We start from the raw sequence: 16625 nt of genomic DNA on the forward strand, positions 1-16625 counted from the left end.
TGAGACCGCTGCACCACTAGGGAGCCCTCTAGCGTTCAGATGCAGTCCCTGAGACCGCTGCACCACTAGGGAGCCCTCTAGCGTTGAGATGCAGTCCCTGAGACCGCTGCACCACTAGGGAGCACTCTAGCGTTGAGATGCAGTCCCTGAGACCGCTGCACCACTAGAGAGCCCTCTAGCGTTGAGATGCAGTTCCTGAGACCGCTGCACCACTAGAGAGCCCTCTAGCGTTGAGATGCAGTTCCTGAGACCGCTGCACCACTAGAGAGCCCTCTAGCGTTGAGATGCAGTTCCTGAGACCGCTGCACCACTAGGGAGCCCTCTAGCGTTCAGATGCAGTCCCTGAGACCGCTGCGCCACTAGGGAGCCCTCTAGCGTTGAGATGCAGTTCCTGAGACCGCTGCACCACTAGGGAGCCCTCTAGCGTTGAGATGCAGTTCCTGAGACCGCTGCACCACTAGGGAGCCCTCTAGAGTTGAGATGCAGTTCCTGAGACCGCTGCATCACTAGGGAGCCCACTTACGTGGAACTTATTATGTGACTTATTAAGCAAATGTGTACTCCTGAACGTATTTAGGCTTGCCATAACAAAGGGGTTGAATACTGATTGACTCATGACATTTCAGCTTTTCATTTTTTATTAATTTGTCAAAATTTTGAAAAACATCATTCCACTTTGACCTTACAGGGTAAGTGTGGAGGCCAATGACACAAACATAATTCCACAACACAACACCAACACCATCCTGACACCAACACAACATCAACACCATCCTGACATCAACACCATCCTGACATCAACACAACACCAACACCGTACTGACACCAACACCATCCTGACATCAACACCATCCTAACACCAACACCGTACTGACACCAACACCATCCCGACACCAACACCATCCTGACATCAACACCATCCTGACATCAACACCATCCTGACATCAACACCATCCTGACATCAACACAACACCAACACCGTACTGACACCAACACCATCCTGACATCAACACCATCCTGACACCAACACCGTACTGACACCAACACCATGCTGACATCAACACCATCCTGACACCAACACCGTACTGACACCAACACCATCCTGACATCAACACCATCCTGACACCAACAGCATATTACAACACTGCACTCATCTCTCCCAGACAGACATACACTACCTGACGGTGAGATGCATGCGTGTGGATAGCAGGCTTTGCAGGTGTGTGTGGAGTTTGAGCGCGCACGTGTGTGAGAGGGCATGTGTGTGTGAGCGATAGGTGAGTCTGTAACAGTAGCTGGTGTGTGGTACGTCAGGGTGTGTGTCGTTCTGTGTGTTGGGTGTGTAGGTGTGTGGTACGTCAGGGTGTGTGTCGGTCTGTGTGTTGGGTGTGTAGGTGTGTGTTATGTCAGGGTGTGTGTCGGTCTGTGTGTTGGGTGTGTAGGTGTGTGTTATGTCAGGGTGTGTGTCGGTCTGTGTGTTGGGTGTGTAGGTGTCGATGAGCGTAACGTTCTCTACCATCTCTCTACTGGCCTCCCTGACTAGAGCATGAAACGCTGCCTCCTGCCAGTCTGGCCCCGCCCAGAAGCTGATGTCATAAACAAAGCTCTGTGGAAACAGGGAGAAGGGATGGAACGGTTGCTCTGGCAATGGGCGGAGCAGGAAGTGGTTGAGGAAGCGGGGGTCAGGTGACCAGAGCAGGCGCCAGTCAGGTAGGGAGTAGACCAGTGACGCCAGGAGGTCAAGGTTCAGACACACACTGACGCCATCAGTGAGGTCATCAGCCCACAGCCGGCCTAGCCGTCCCATCGGCTCGGCTGCCAGCCACAGAGACCCCTGCTCCTCAGCCAGGGAAAGCCCATAGGGGGTCAGCAGACGCTCCAAACTCCGCCCCAGGTCAGGGATTGACTGAGAGGCTTTGGGCCATGCTCCCCAGAGGAGGAGCTGGTGGAAGGCAGGGGGGGACCAGGGACTGATGTGAACTCTCTGAAAGACTAGGCCGCTCACACCATGCAGAACCTCCTCTCTCTCTCTGTGTTCTCTCTCCTCTCTCAGTATCTCCATCTGAGGCAGTAGAGAAGGACGCAGCACGTATCCCCCAACACCTACACACTCCTCTCCCTCACCTACACACTCCTCTCCCTCACCTACACACTCCTCTCCCTCACCTACACACTCCTCTCCCTCACCTACACACTCCTCTCCCTCACCTACACACTCCTTAAAACGGCTGCTACACTCTCTCTCCCTTCCCTCATCCTCTGAGTCGTAGGTTATGTGTGTGTCTGCCAGTAGAGTGTCTATGTGTTTGTGATCATCTGAGGGTGTGTGTGAAGTGGTGTGTGTGTGGGAGGGGTGTAGCCAGTAGCAATGTGTGTGTGTGTCTTGTATCTCAGGGCAACATGCATTTAGTCTCTGGGGGGAGGAGTGTATGAGCAGGGGGAGGGGCTCTGTAACCATGGAGACAGGCCATTCCCTCTCCAGGGCCTGAACCAGAAAGTCCTGAACCAGCCTGACGGGATGATTAGAATTCGAGAGAAAACCCCTGTAGAGAGAGAGAGAGAGAGTTACAACACTGTATAAAGACATAATGACATTTGAAATGTCTTTATTCTTTTAGAACTTGTGTGACTGTTAAAAATATAAAACTTATCCCCCTGTTGGGGGGAGGATGCAGAGAGCTGTGGATTGGCAGCGCACTACATTGCTGCCTGCCATAAGATGAGGGACAGTGTCTGACAGACCACTACATTGCTGCCTGTCATAAGATGAGGGACAGTGTCTGACAGACCACTACATTGCTGCCTGCCATAAGATGAGGGACAGTGTCTGACAGACCAACCTGTCCTCTATGTGGATTGGAAGCGCACTACATTGCTGCCTGCCATAAGATGAGGGACAGTGTCTGACAGACCACTACATTGCTGTCTGCCATAAGATGAGGGACAGTGTCTGACAGACCACTACATTGCTGTCTGCCATAAGATGAGGGACAGTGTCTGACAGACCACTACATTGCTGCCTGCCATAAGATGAGGGACAGTGTCTGACAGACCACTACATTGCTGCCTGCCATAAGATGAGGGACAGTGTCTGACAGACCAACCTGTCCTCTATGCTTATTGTTAATGTTCAATGTGTGGTTGTTTTGACTCTTGATTATTTGGGGCGGCAGGTAGCCTAGTGGTTAAAGCGTTGGGCCAGTACCCAAAAGATTGCTAGATCGAATCTCCGATCATCGACTCATTGTAAATAAGAATTTCTTCTTAACTGACCTGCCTAGTTAAATAAAAAATAATTGTTGTTTGTATTTGTTTTTATTATGGATCCCCATTAGTTCCTGCCAAGGCAGCAGCTACTCTTCCTGGGGTTTATTATGGATCCCCATTAGTTCCTGCCAAGGCAGCAGCTACTCTTCCTGGGGTTTATTATGGATCCCCATTAGTTCCTGCCAAGGCAGCAGCTACTCTTCCTGGGGTTTATTATGGATCCCCATTAGTTCCTGCCAAGGCAGCAGCTACTCTTCCTGGGGTTTATTATGGATCCCCATTAGTTCCTGCCAAGCCAGCAGCTACTTTTCCTGTGGTTTATTATGGATCCCCATTAGTTCCTGCCAAGGCAGCAGCTACTCTTCCTGGGGTTTATTATGGATCCCCATTAGTTCCTGTCAAGGCAGCAGCTACTCTTCCTGGGGTTTATTATGGATCCCCATTAGTTCCTGCCAAGGCAGCAGCTACTCTTCCTGGGGTTTATTATGGATCCCCATTAGTTCCTGCCAAGGCAGCAGCTACTCTTCCTGGGGTTTAATATGGATCCCCATTAGTTCCTGCCAAGGCAGCAGCTACTCTTCCTGGGGTTTATTATGGATCCCCATTAGTTCCTGCCAAGGCAGCAGCTACTCTTCCTGGGGTTTATTATGGATCCCCATTAGTTCCTGCCAAGGCAGCAGCTACTCTTCCTGGGGTTTATTATGGATCCCCATTAGTTCCTGCCAAGCCAGCAGCTACTCTTCCTGGGGTTTATTATGGATCCCCATTAGTTCCTGCCAAGGCAGCAGCTACTCTTCCTGGGGTTTATTATGGATCCCCATTAGTTCCTGTCAAGGCAGCAGCTACTCTTCCTGGGGTTTATTATGGATCCCCATTAGTTCCTGCCAAGGCAGCAGCTACTCTTCCTGGGGTTTATTATGGATCCCCATTAGTTCCTGCCAAGGCAGCAGCTACTTTTCCTGGGGTTTATTATGGATCCCAATTAGTTCCTGCCAAGGCAACAGCTACTCTTCCTGGTGTTTATTATGGATCCCCATTAGTTCCTGCCAATGCAACAGCTACTCTTCCTGGGGTTTATTATGGATCCCCATTAGTTCCTGCCAAGGCAGCAGCTACTCTTCCTAGGGTTTATTATGGATAGCCTTGGCAGGAACTAATGGGGATCCATAATAAACCCCAGGAAGAGTAGCTGTTGCCTTGACAGGAACTAATTGGGATCCATAATAAACCCCAGGAAGAATAGTACAAATACACTGCAAAAGTACTTTTAAAGAGCTGAAGCAAGTCACAGTTTATCTTAATGGAAAATTACCATGTAATTACCACTATTATTATTTGACTTCATCCTGACGGGTTGCATCACTTCCTGGTACGGCAACTGCTCGGCCTCCGACCGCAAGGCATAACAGAGGGTAGAGCGAACGGCCCAGTACATCACTGGGGCTAAGCGTCCTGCCATCCAGGACCTCTACACCAGGCGGTGTCAGAGGAATGGCCCTAAAAATTATTGCACCAAGTCTAGGTCCAAGAGGCTTCTGAACAGCTTCTACCCCCAAGCCATAAGACTCCTGAACATCTAATCAAATGACTACCCAGACTATTGGCAGCGGAAACTATTTAAAGCTGAAATATTTGAAGCTCTTAACATGAAAACGCCTTTTAAAAAGCATACAGGAGGGCCCAAGTTAGAATGCTGGAGAAAATAGTAGTGAAGGCATTAATACTGTTTGTGCTACAGCAATATTTAAATGAGCTCCCAATGCATTTCAATGGCAACTAGGTGGCAATTTCATATGAAGGAAAATGATGTGCCTTTCTTCAGCTCTTTAAAAAGAAATGTTGCCAGTGGATAGGATAGCCTGAACATGTGAACGTTGGTTTGGTATCTCTAGTTTGAATGAAACAAATTGATATCAAATGACTGGCATGCAGACACAGTTAGGACATTTCCCTGGAAAATAGGTGAAAAATTATCATTCAGGATGGACAGTGATGATGAAATTTGAAATGAGGTATGCCTAACTTGAGACAGTATGTGTGGACAGTATGTGTGGGCAGTGTGTGTGGGCAGTGTGTGTGGGCAGTGTGTGTGGGCAGTATGTGTGGGCAGTGTGTGTGGGCAGTGTGTGTGTGGGCAGTGTGTGTCGGCAGTGTGTGTGGGCAGTGTGTGTGGGCAGTATGTGTGTGGGCAGTGTGTGTGGGCAGTGTGTGCGGGCAGTGTGTGCGGGCAGTGTGTGCGGGCAGTGTGTGTGGGCAGTGTGTGTGGGCAGTGTGTGTGGACAGTGTGTGTGGGCAGTGTGTGTGGGCAGTGTGTGTGGGCAGTGTGTGTGGACAGTGTGTGTGGGCAGTGTGTGTGGGCAGTGTGTGTGGACAGTGTGTGTGGGCAGTGTGTGTGGGCAGTGTATGTGGGCAGTATGTGTGGGCAGTGTGTGTGGGCAGTGTGCTTGGGCAGTATGTGTGGGCAGTGTGTGTGGGCAGTGTGTGTGGACAGTGTGTGTGGGCAGTGTGTGTGGGCAGTGTGTGTGGGCAGTGTATGTGGGCAGTGTGTGTGGGCAGTATGTGTGGGCAGTGTGTGTGGGCAGTGTGTGTGGGCAGTGTGTGTGGGCGGTGTGTGTGGGCAGTGCCAGACGTTGGAGGAACCATAATGATATTCATCTGTTTTTATTCATGTAGGCTACACTGTCCCGCAAAACCATCCTGTTGTCCCGCAAAACCATCCTGTTGTCCCACAAAATCATCTTGTTGTCCCACAAAATCATCTTGTTGTCCCACAAAATCATCCTGTTGTCCCACAAAATCATCCTGTTGTCCCACAAAATCATCCTGTTGTCCCACATTTGGGGATTTTAAATGTGGTCACCCTACAGGTATGTGGTAGGTCAGTGTGTGTGTGTGTGTGTGTGTGTACCTGTGTATGTAATGTGAAAGTTCAGCAGGTATGTGGTAGGTCAATGGTCGTCCTCCCAGAATGTGCTGCTTCATGTCCTTCCTCTGGGGGGCGCTGCAGGCCACACTACGACTGAACACATGAGTCACGCCCTGCTCTGCATGGAAACACTTATCCTGGCTCCTGACAACACACACAAACACACAGTCAACAAAACCCTTCCTCTTGGGTGCCTTCACCTCAATTCAATGTTTGCTACGTTCTTTAACAACCAGTGAGGTATGTTTGCTGCTGCATTGCCTTCTGCTTTCAGGCTGGGTATCTGCCCTGTGGGCTTTTAGGCTGGGTATCTGCTCTGTGGGCTTTTAGGCTGGGTATCTGCTCTGTGGACATTTAGGTTGGGTATCTGCTCTGTGGGCATTTAGGTTGGGTATCTGCTCTGTGGGCATTTAGGCTGGGTATCTGCTCTGTGGGCATTTAGGCCGGGTATCTGCTCTGTGGGCATTTAGGCTGGGTATCTGCTCTGTGGGCTTTCAGGACGGGTATCTGCTCTGTGGGATTTAGGCCGGGTATCAGCTCTGTGGGCATTTAGGCTGGGTATCTGCTCTGTGGGCTTTCAGGATGGGTATCTGCTCTGTGGGCTTTCAGAACGGGTATCTGCTCTGTCGGCATTTAGGCCGGGTATCTGCTCTGTGGGCATTTAGGCCGGGTATCTGCGCTGTGGGCATTTAGGCGGGGTATCTGCTCTGTGGGCATTTAGGCCGGGTATCTGCTCTGTGGACATTTAGGCCGGGTATCTGCTCTGTGGGCATTTAGGCCGGGTATCTGCTCTGTGGGCATTTAGGCTGGATATCTGCTCTGTGGGCATTTAGGCTGGTTATCTGCTCTGTGAGCTTTTAGGCTGGGTATCTGCTCTGTGAGCTTTTAGGCTGGGTATCTGCTCTGTGGGTATCTGCTCTGAGGGCTTTTAGGCCGGGTATCTGCTCTGTGGGCTTTTAGGCTGGGTATCTGCTCTGTGGGCATTTAGGCTGGGTATCTGCTCTGTGGGCATTTAGGCCGGGTATCTGCTCTGTGGGCATTTAGGCCGGGTATCTGCTCTGTGGGCATTTAGGCTGGGTATCTGCTCTGTGGGCATTTAGGCCGGGTATCTGCTCTGTGGGCATTTAGGCTGGATATCTGCTCTGTGGGCTTTTAGGCTGGGTATCTGCTCTGTGGGTATCTGCTCTGTGGGCTTTTAGGCTGGGTATCTGCTCTGTGGGCATTTAGGCTGGGTATCTGCTCTGTGAGCTTTTAGGCTGGGTATCTGCTCTGTGGGTATCTGCTCTGAGGGCTTTTAGGCCGGGTATCTGCTCTGTGGGCTTTTAGGCCGGGTATCTGCTCTGTGGGCTTTTAGGCCGGGTATCTGCTCTGTGGGCTTTTAGGCCGGGTATCTGCTCTGTAGGCTTTTAGGCTGGGTATCTGCTCTGTGGGCTTTTAGGCTGGGTATCTGCTCTGTGGACTTTTGGGCTGGGTATCTGCCCTGTGGGCATTTAGGCTGGGTATCTGCCCTGTGGGCATTTAGGCTGGGTATCTGCCCTGTGGGCATTTAGGCTGGGTATCTGCTCTGTGGGCATTAAGGCTGGGTATCTGCTCTGTGGGTATCTGCTCTGTGGGCTTTTAGGCTGGGTATCTGCTCTGTGGACTTTTGGGCTGGGTATCTGCCCTGTGGGCATTTAGGCTGGGTATCTGCCCTGTGGGCATTTAGGCTGGGTATCTGCCCTGTGGGCATTTAGGCTGGGTATCTGCTCTGTGGGCATTTAGGCTGGGTATCTGCTCTGTGGGCATTTAGGCCGGGTATCTGCTCTGTGGGCATTTAGGCTGGATATCTGCTCTGTGGGCTTTTAGGCTGGGTATCTGCTCTGTGGGTATCTGCTCTGTGGGCTTTTAGGCTGGGTATCTGCTCTGTGGGCATTTAGGCTGGGTATCTGCTCTGTGAGCTTTTAGGCTGGGTATCTGCTCTGTGGGTATCTGCTCTGAGGGCTTTTAGGCCGGGTATCTGCTCTGTGGGCTTTTAGGCCGGGTATCTGCTCTGTGGGCTTTTAGGCCGGGTATCTGCTCTGTGGGCTTTTAGGCCGGGTATCTGCTCTGTAGGCTTTTAGGCTGGGTATCTGCTCTGTGGGCTTTTAGGCTGGGTATCTGCTCTGTGGACTTTTGGGCTGGGTATCTGCCCTGTGGGCATTTAGGCTGGGTATCTGCCCTGTGGGCATTTAGGCTGGGTATCTGCCCTGTGGGCATTTAGGCTGGGTATCTGCTCTGTGGGCATTAAGGCTGGGTATCTGCTCTGTGGGTATCTGCTCTGTGGGCTTTTAGGCCCGGTATCTGCTCTGTGGGCTTTTAGGCTGGGTATCTGCTCTGTGGGCTTTTAGGCCCGGCATCTGCTCTGTGGGCTTTTAGGCTGGGTATCTGCTCTGTGGGCTTTTAGGCCCGGTATCTGCTCTGTGGACATTTAGGCCGGGTATCTGCTCTGTGGGCATTTAGGCTGGGTATCTGCTCTGTGGACTTTTAGGTTGGGTATCTGCTCTGTGGGTATCTGCTCTGTGGGCTTTTAGGCCGGGTATCTGCTCTGTGGGCTTTTAGGCCGGGTATCTGCTCTGTGGGCTTTTAGGCCGGGTATCTGCTCTGTGGGCTTTTAGGCCGGGTATCTGCTTTGTGGGCTTTTAGGCTGGGTATCTGCTCTGTGGACTTTTAGGCTGGGTATCTGCTCTGTGGGCATTTAGGCTGGTTATCTGCCCTGTGGGCATTTAGGCTGGGTATCTGCTCTGTGGGCATTTAGGCTGGTTATCTGCCCTGTGGGCATTTAGGCTGGGTATTTGCTCTGTGGTTATCTGCCCTGTGGGCATTTAGGCTGGTTATCTGCTCTGTGGGCTTTTAGGCCCGGCATCTGCTCTGTGGTCTTTTAGGACGGGTATCTGCTCTGTGGATTTTTAGGCTGGGTATCTGCTCTGTGGGTATCTGCTCTGTGGGCTTTTAGGCCCGGTATCTGCTCTGTGGGCTTTTAGGCCCGGTATCTGCTCTGTGGGCTTTTAGGCTGGGTATCTGCTCTGTGGGCTTTTAGGCCCGGTATCTGCTCTGTGGGCTTTTAGGCTGGGTATCTGCTCTGAGGGCTTTTAGGCCCGGCATCTGCTCTGTGGGCTTTTAGGCTGGGTATCTGCTCTGTGGGCTTTTAGGCTGGGTATCTGCTCTGTGGGCTTTTAGGCCAGGTATCTGCCCTGTGGGCATTTAGGCTGGGTATCTGCTCTGTGGGTATCTGCTCTGTCGGCTTTTAGGCCCGGTATCTGCTCTGTGGGCTTTAGGGCTGGGTATCTGCTCTGTGGACTTTTAGGCCTGGTATCTGCTCTGTGGACTTTTAGGCCCGGTATCTGCTCTGTGGGCTTTTAGGCCCGGTATCTGCTCTGTGGGCTTTTAGGCCCGGTATCTGCTCTGTGGGCTTTTAGGCCCGGTATCCGCTCTGTGGGCTTTTAGGCCTGGTATCTGCTCTGTGGACTTTTATGCCGGGTATCTGCTCTGTGGGCTTTTAGGCTGGGTATCTGCCCTGTGGGCATTTAGGCTGGGTATCTGCCCTGTGGGCATTTAGGCTGGGTATCTGCTCTGTGGGTATCTGCTCTGTGGGCTTTTAGGCCCGGTATCTGCTCTGTGGACTTTTAGGCTGGGTAAAGGGCTTTATAAATACATTTGATTGATTGGTTGGTTTGCCACGATGTCCATATCCTCTCATTCATTTTGATCTGATCCTAGATCAGCACTCCTACTCCGAGACGCCATCAGCTCACCTGTACCCGGTGGATTGGTAACTGTCAGGTTTCTCGCCATCGAAGGGGCGGACCTCGTTCAGGATAAGCCCTGCCTCTGCTGCCATGGCGACCACCTGCCAGCTGTTGTGCCACTCTCTCATTGGCCGGTCGGCTGGAGTCCCGCCCTGCCCGTTGCACAGAGACACAAGCACCTCCCCTTCCTCCTTCAGCACCCCCACACAGCTACACACACACACTTAGAGGTGAGATGAGATTCAACAGTGTTGTGTGTGTGTGTGTGTGTGTGTCTCACCTGAGGAAAAAGTGTTTGAGCAGCAGCCTGTTCTTCTTCACGCCACTCTTCCGACCGCAGTGAGGGAAGTTAAAGATGACGCGGTCAAACTGTCGACCACGCAGACACACACACTCTGACAGACGCGTACAATCCACCTCAAACAGCACCTCCCCACCTGACACACACACACACACACACACACACACACACAGACATTAGACCAACTGTATATAAGGACATCACATTGTCCATTCAGAAACAAAACTCTCTAATTGGAGTGTGTGATGGTGTCAGAGACGGAAGAGAAAGTGAGACATTATATTTTTTGATTGAGGCGGGCCACACTGGTCTTCTTATTGCCCCGGAACCGTGGAGGGGGTGCCCCAGAGACGGCAGAGAAAGGATAGGTGGGGCAATAAGTAGACCAGAAGCAGCAATACCCTCTCTCCAAGCCAGATGTTATGAAGAAAAGCAACACCCACTTACACAGACAGAAACCATTAACACAAATCTGTAAATGGCTTGAGTCGTCTTCATTTATCCACAATCTTTAATAGTGCGGTTGTGGGCGGGGCTACCTGAGTGTGTGATTGTGTGTATGTTGTGGGCGGAGCTACCTGAGTGTGTGATTGTGTGTATGTTGTGGGCGGAGCTACCTGAGTGTGTGATTGTGTGTATGTTGTGGGCGGAGCTACCTGAGTGAGTGATTGTGTGTATGTTGTGGGCGGAGCTACCTGAGTGTGTGATTGTGTGTATGTTGTGGGCAGAGCTACCTGAGTGTGTGATTGTGTGTATGTTGTGGGCGGAGCTACCTGAGTGAGTGATTGTGTGTATGTTGTGGGCGGAGCTACCTGAGTGAGTGATTGTGTGTATGTTGTGGGCGGAGATACCTGAGTGTGTGATTGTGTGTATGTTGTGGGCAAAGCTACCTGAGTGTGTGATTGTGTGTATGTTGTGGGCGGAGCTACCTGAGTGAGTGATTGTGTGTATGTTGTGGGCGGAGCTACCTGAGTGAGTGATTGTGTGTATGTTGTGGGCGGAGCTACCTGAGTGTGTGATTGTGTGTATGTTGTGGGCGGAGCTACCTGAGTGTGTGATTGTGTGTATGTTGTGGGCAGAGCTACCTGAGTGTGTGATTGTGTGTATGTTGTGGGCGGAGCCGTGGTGTCGTAGCGCCTCCTCTTTGGTCTGGAGACAGGTGGCTGTGATCCTCAAACCCCTCCCACCGGCTATGTCATCGGTCCCCGTGGTGATGTTATCGGTCTCCCTTGTGATGTCATCGGTCCCTGAGGTGATGTCATTTGTCTCCGTGGCGACGATCCGGCTCAGAGCGGCAGAGAACGAGAAGTTCCCCTCTCCAACCAGAAGCACCGCCTCCCCACCTTCTGATGACGTCATCACTCTGCACCGACGGACGGACAGTCAAAAAACAATCAATCATAATCACTAGTTAACTACACATGATTGATAATATTACTAGATATTATCTAGCGTGTCCTGCGTTGCATATAATCTGACTGAGCATACAAGTATCTAAGTATCTGACTGAGCGGTGGTAGGCAGAAGCAGGCGCGTAAACATTCATTCAAACAGCACTTTCGTGCGTTTTGCCAGCAGCTCTTCGTTGTGCGTCAAGCATTGCGCCGTTTATGACTTCAAGCATATCAACTCCCGAGATGAGACTGGTGTAACCGAAGTGAAATGGCTAGCTAGTTAGCGCGCGCTAATAGCGTTTCAAACGTCACTCACTCTGAGCCTTCTAATAGTTGTTCCCCTTGCTCTGCATGGGTAACGCTGCTTCGATGGTGGCTGTTGTTGTTGTGTTGCTGGTTCGAGCCCAGGGAGGAGCGAGGAGGGGGACGGAAGCTATACTGTTACACTGGCAATACTAAAGTGCCTATAAAGACATCTAAACATCTAATAGTCAAAGGTTAATGAAATACAAATGGTATAGAGAGAAATAGTCCTATAATTTCCTATAATAGCTACAACCTAAAACTTCTTACCTGGGAATATTGAAGACTCATGTTAAAAGGAACTACCAGCTTTCATATGTTCTCATGTTCTGAGCAAGGAAGTGAAATGTTAGCTTTCTTACATAGCACATATTGCACTTTTACTTTCTTCCCCACACTTTGTTTTTGCATTGTTTAAACCAAATTGAACATGTTTCATTATTTACTTGAGGCTAAATTGATTTTATTGATGTATTATATTAAGTTAAAATAAGTGTTCATTCAGTATTGTTGTAATTGTCATTATTACAAATAAATTGTAAAAACATCGGCCGATTAATTGGTCAATACAGGATTAAGATTGAATCCTACTACACCGGCTCTGATGCTCGTCAGATGTGGCAGGTTTTGAAAACTATTACGGACTACAAAGGGAAACCCAGACGCGAGCTGCCCAGTAACGCGAGCCTTCCAGACAAGCTAAATGACTTTTATGCTCGCTTCGAGGCAAGCAACACTAAAGTATGCATGAGAGCACCAGCTGTTCTGGATGACTGTGTGATAATGCTCTTGGCAGCCAATGTGAACAAAACATTTAAACAGACCAATATTCACAAAGCCGCTAGGCCAGACGGATTTCCAGGACGTGTACTCAAAGCATGCACTGACATGCACTGACATTTTCTCCCTGACCAAGTCTGTAATGTTTCAAGCAAACCACCATAGTCCCTGTGCCCAAGGAAGCGAAGGTAACCTGCCTAAATTATTTCCGCCCCGTGGCACTCACGTCGGTAGCCATGAAATGCTTTGAAAGGCTGGTCATGGCTCACATCAACAGCATCCTCCCGGACACCCTAGACCCACTTAAATTCTCATACCGGCACAACAGATCCACACATCAATCACGCTGTTCATTGACTACAGTTCAGTGTTCAACACCATAATGCCCACGAAGCTCATCACTAAGCTAAGGACTCTGGGACTAAACACCTCCCTCTGCAACTGGATCCTGGACTTCTTGACAGGCCGGGCCACCCCCAGGTGGTAAGGGTAGGCAACAACACGTCTGCCACACTGATCCTCAACACTGGGGCCCCTCAGGGGTGTGTACTTAGTCCCCTCCTGTATTCCCTGTTCACCCACAACTGCGTGGCCAAACAAGACTCCAACACCATCCTTAAGTTTGCTGACGACACAACAGTGGTAGGCCTGATCACCGACAACGATGAGACGGCCTATAGGGAGGAGGTCAGAGACCTGGCCGTGTGGTGTCAGGACAACAACCTCTCCCTCAACATGATCAAGACTAAGGAGATGATTGTGGACTACAAGAAAAAGGAGGACCGAGCACGCCCCCATTCTCATCAACGGGGCTGCAGTGGAGCAGATTGAGAGCTTCAAGTTCCTTGGTGTCCACATCACCAACAAACTAACATGGTCCAAGCACACTAAGACAGTCGTGAAGAGGGCACGACAAAACCTTTTCCCCCTCAGGAGACTGATTTAGCATGGGTCCTCAGATCCTCAAAAGGTTCTACAGCTGCAGCATCGAGAGCATCCTGACCGGTTGCATCACCGCCTGGAATGGGAACTGCTCGGCATCTGACCATAAGGCGCTACAGAGGGTAGTGCGAATGGCCCAGTACATCACTGGGGCCAGGCTTCCTGTCATCCAGGACCTCTATAACAGGCAGTGTCAAAGGAAAGCCCATAAAACTGTCAGAGACTCCAGTCACCCAAGTCATAGACTTTTCTCTGCTACCACATGGCAAGCGGTACTGGAGCACCAAGTCTAGGACCAAAAGGCTCCTCAACAGCTTCTACCCTCAAGCCATAAGACCGCTGAAAAATTAATAAATTCGCCACTGGACAATTTACAATGACACCACCACCCATCCCCTCCCTTTTGTACACTGCTGCTACTCGCTGGTTGGTTGTTACATATGCTTAGTCACTCCGCCCCCACCTACATGTACAGATTACCTCAACTAGCCTGTACCCCTGCACACTGACTCGGTACCGGTGCCCCCTGTTTAAAGACTCATTATTGTTATTCTTATTGTGTTACTTTTTATTTTAGTCTACTTGGTAAATGTTTTCTTCTTCTTGAGCTGCACTGTTGGTTGAGGGCTGGTCAGTAAACATTTCCCGGTAAAGCCTACACTTGTCGGCGCATGTGACAAATAAAGTTAGATTTTTTTTAAATGCTTAAGTGATCATCAATTAAGAACAGTCGGATTAAGTAATAGTAAAATGTATTTCAACAAAAGAGAAGACAATCATAGCCAAAAGTAATGTGACCATTGTGAAAGGCAATTACTTTATATGAACATGTATTGCAATGTGAAACATGTATTTCTAGATGAAACACTACATTTTGTGGAAAAGTGACTGATTTGGTGTATTGTACTAAGTCAATTTAAAATAAGTATTGAATCAACTGCATTTTTGATGATCTGCTTTGAGTTTTGTACTTAGTTGTGAAAATGTACCACCTACCTCTGAAAATTGCACCAAAGCTATATTTTGGTGTCCGTCCTGATGTTTGTCAGGTCAGCGCAGAAGACAGCCATTGTTCTCAAACCCTCTCAAAAGCATTTCCCGAGAGGCCGTTTTGACAGAACACTGGAATGAAGTAGTCAGGATCCTCAGATCTTCTGCTCCAATGTGCTTTGAGAAGAGAAGAAGAGGGACACTCGGGGTATCAAGGAAATACAATTGAGATGCTCCCAATGTGAGGAAGCCTCTTCAGACTATAGGGACGCCCCCCACTAGTTATTCCATAGCTCAATGCACGAGACGAGGCTTTCAGAAAGAAGAGTTGCTAACTTAGCCATTTGTCTGTCTACTCGCATTGATCTAGCTTGCCAATGTATGTAATATAATAATGTTGCTAACATTGGCAAAGCAACTCACGTTTCCTCCCGGTAGATTTGAACAGTGACGTTCTGTCCCCATTAGCCTCTGTCTCACTGTCGCTCATCAATGAAAAACGGTTTATCGTCAATAATAATCAGCAGGGGAAACACCGAGTTGGGGTAATTATCGATCATAAGATTCATGTTATTTTGTCATCAGCAGTGGAGCCGGTCGGCACGAGTAGAATGTGCAAAACAATAAGGTCGGTGTCACACTTACAGTAGTATGGACGGAAACAAAACTAATGGTATAGAAGGTTCCTTGGGACGTCCATAACCTAACCCTAAAATTAACTCCTTACCGTAACCATACCCCTTACCTAATCCTTCCTCTCTTTCTTTGGTATCATGGCGTCAAATCCTTCTTCTCCTTCTTTGGTATCAAGGCGTTAGGACATTTATTTGTGCATGCTTACAGCTGCTGTGCAGGAGTGTGTGATCGGCCAGGTTGCATTTTGTGATACAAAAATAAAAAGAAAGGGGAAAGGACAAAAAATAGCCAAGATTACATCTACATCTATATACCACTATTACACACCACCGTCTATATACCACTATTACACACCACCAACTAACATCTATATACCACTATTACACACCACCAACTAACATCTATATACCACTAATACATACCACCATCTATATACCACTATTACACACCACCAACTATATACCCCTATTACACACTACCAACTAACATCTATATACCACTATTACACACCACCATCTATATACCACTATTACACACTACCAACTAACATCTATATACCACTATTACACACCACCATCTATATACCACTATTAAATACCACCAACTAACATCTATATACCACTATTACATCTAACATCTATATACCACTATTACATACCACCATCTATATACCACTATTACATACCACCATCTATATACCACTATTACACACCATCTATATACCACTATTACATCTAACATCTATATACCACTATTACATACCACCATCTATATACCACTATTACATCTAACATCTATATACCACTATTACATACCACCATCTACATACCACTATTACATCTAACATCTATATACCACTATTACATACCACCATCTATATACCACTATTACATCTAACATCTATATACCACTATTACACACCACCATCTATATACCACTATTACACACCACCATCTATATACCACTATTACATCTAACATCTATATACCACTATTACATACCACCATCTACATACCACTATTACATCTAACATCTATATACCACTATTACATACCACCATCTATATACCACTATTACATCTAACATCTATATACCACTATTACACACCACCATCTATATACCCCTATTACACACCACCATCTATATACCACTATTACATCTAACATCTATATACCACTATTACATACCACCATCTATATACCACTATTACATCTAACATCTATATACCACTATTACACACCACCATCTATATACCCCTATTACACACCACCATCTATATACCACTATTACATCTAACATCTATATACCACTATTACACACCA

General features: G+C 48.6%; 1 protein-coding gene across 3 annotated transcripts; it reads right to left on the bottom strand.

The window, feature by feature from the left end:
• Positions 1-548: 548 nt before the first annotated feature.
• Positions 549-15281, bottom strand: LOC139388667 (ferredoxin-fold anticodon binding domain containing 1). 3 transcript variants are annotated; one of them, XM_071135485.1, is made up of 7 exons: positions 15091-15281; positions 14674-14844; positions 10798-11621; positions 10238-10394; positions 9964-10167; positions 6176-6337; positions 549-2543 (listed from the first exon to the last, which is right to left on the bottom strand). In XM_071135485.1, the coding sequence occupies exons 3-7, from the start codon at positions 11615-11617 to the stop codon at positions 1175-1177; spliced, it is 2712 nt and encodes a 903-aa protein (XP_070991586.1). In that variant the 5' UTR covers positions 11618-11621; positions 14674-14844; positions 15091-15281; the 3' UTR covers positions 549-1174. The 3 variants fall into 3 exon arrangements, with proteins under 3 accessions (XP_070991586.1, XP_070991587.1, XP_070991585.1); XM_071135486.1 differs by lacking the exon at positions 15091-15281 and having other exon boundaries at positions 11344-11621; positions 14674-14933; XM_071135484.1 differs by lacking the exon at positions 15091-15281 and having other exon boundaries at positions 14674-14933.
• Positions 15282-16625: the final 1344 nt, after the last annotated feature.

This window comes from Oncorhynchus clarkii, chromosome 29 (assembly GCF_045791955.1).
Source record: "Oncorhynchus clarkii lewisi isolate Uvic-CL-2024 chromosome 29, UVic_Ocla_1.0, whole genome shotgun sequence".
NCBI lineage: Eukaryota > Metazoa > Chordata > Actinopteri > Salmoniformes > Salmonidae > Oncorhynchus > Oncorhynchus clarkii.

Excerpts from the sequence above, each read along its gene's own strand:
- LOC139388667 (XM_071135485.1), bottom strand. The coding sequence starts at position 11,617 with ATGACGTCATCAGAAGGTGGGGAGGCGGTGCTTCTGGTTGGAGAGGGG. Across the intron at positions 6,338-9,963 it reads TACCAATCCACCGGGTACAG|GAGCCAGGATAAGTGTTTCC; the intron begins GTGAGCTGATGG and ends GTGTGTTGTCAG. Across the intron at positions 2,544-6,175 it reads CTTTCACATTACATACACAG|GGGTTTTCTCTCGAATTCTA; the intron begins GTACACACACAC and ends CTCTCTCTACAG.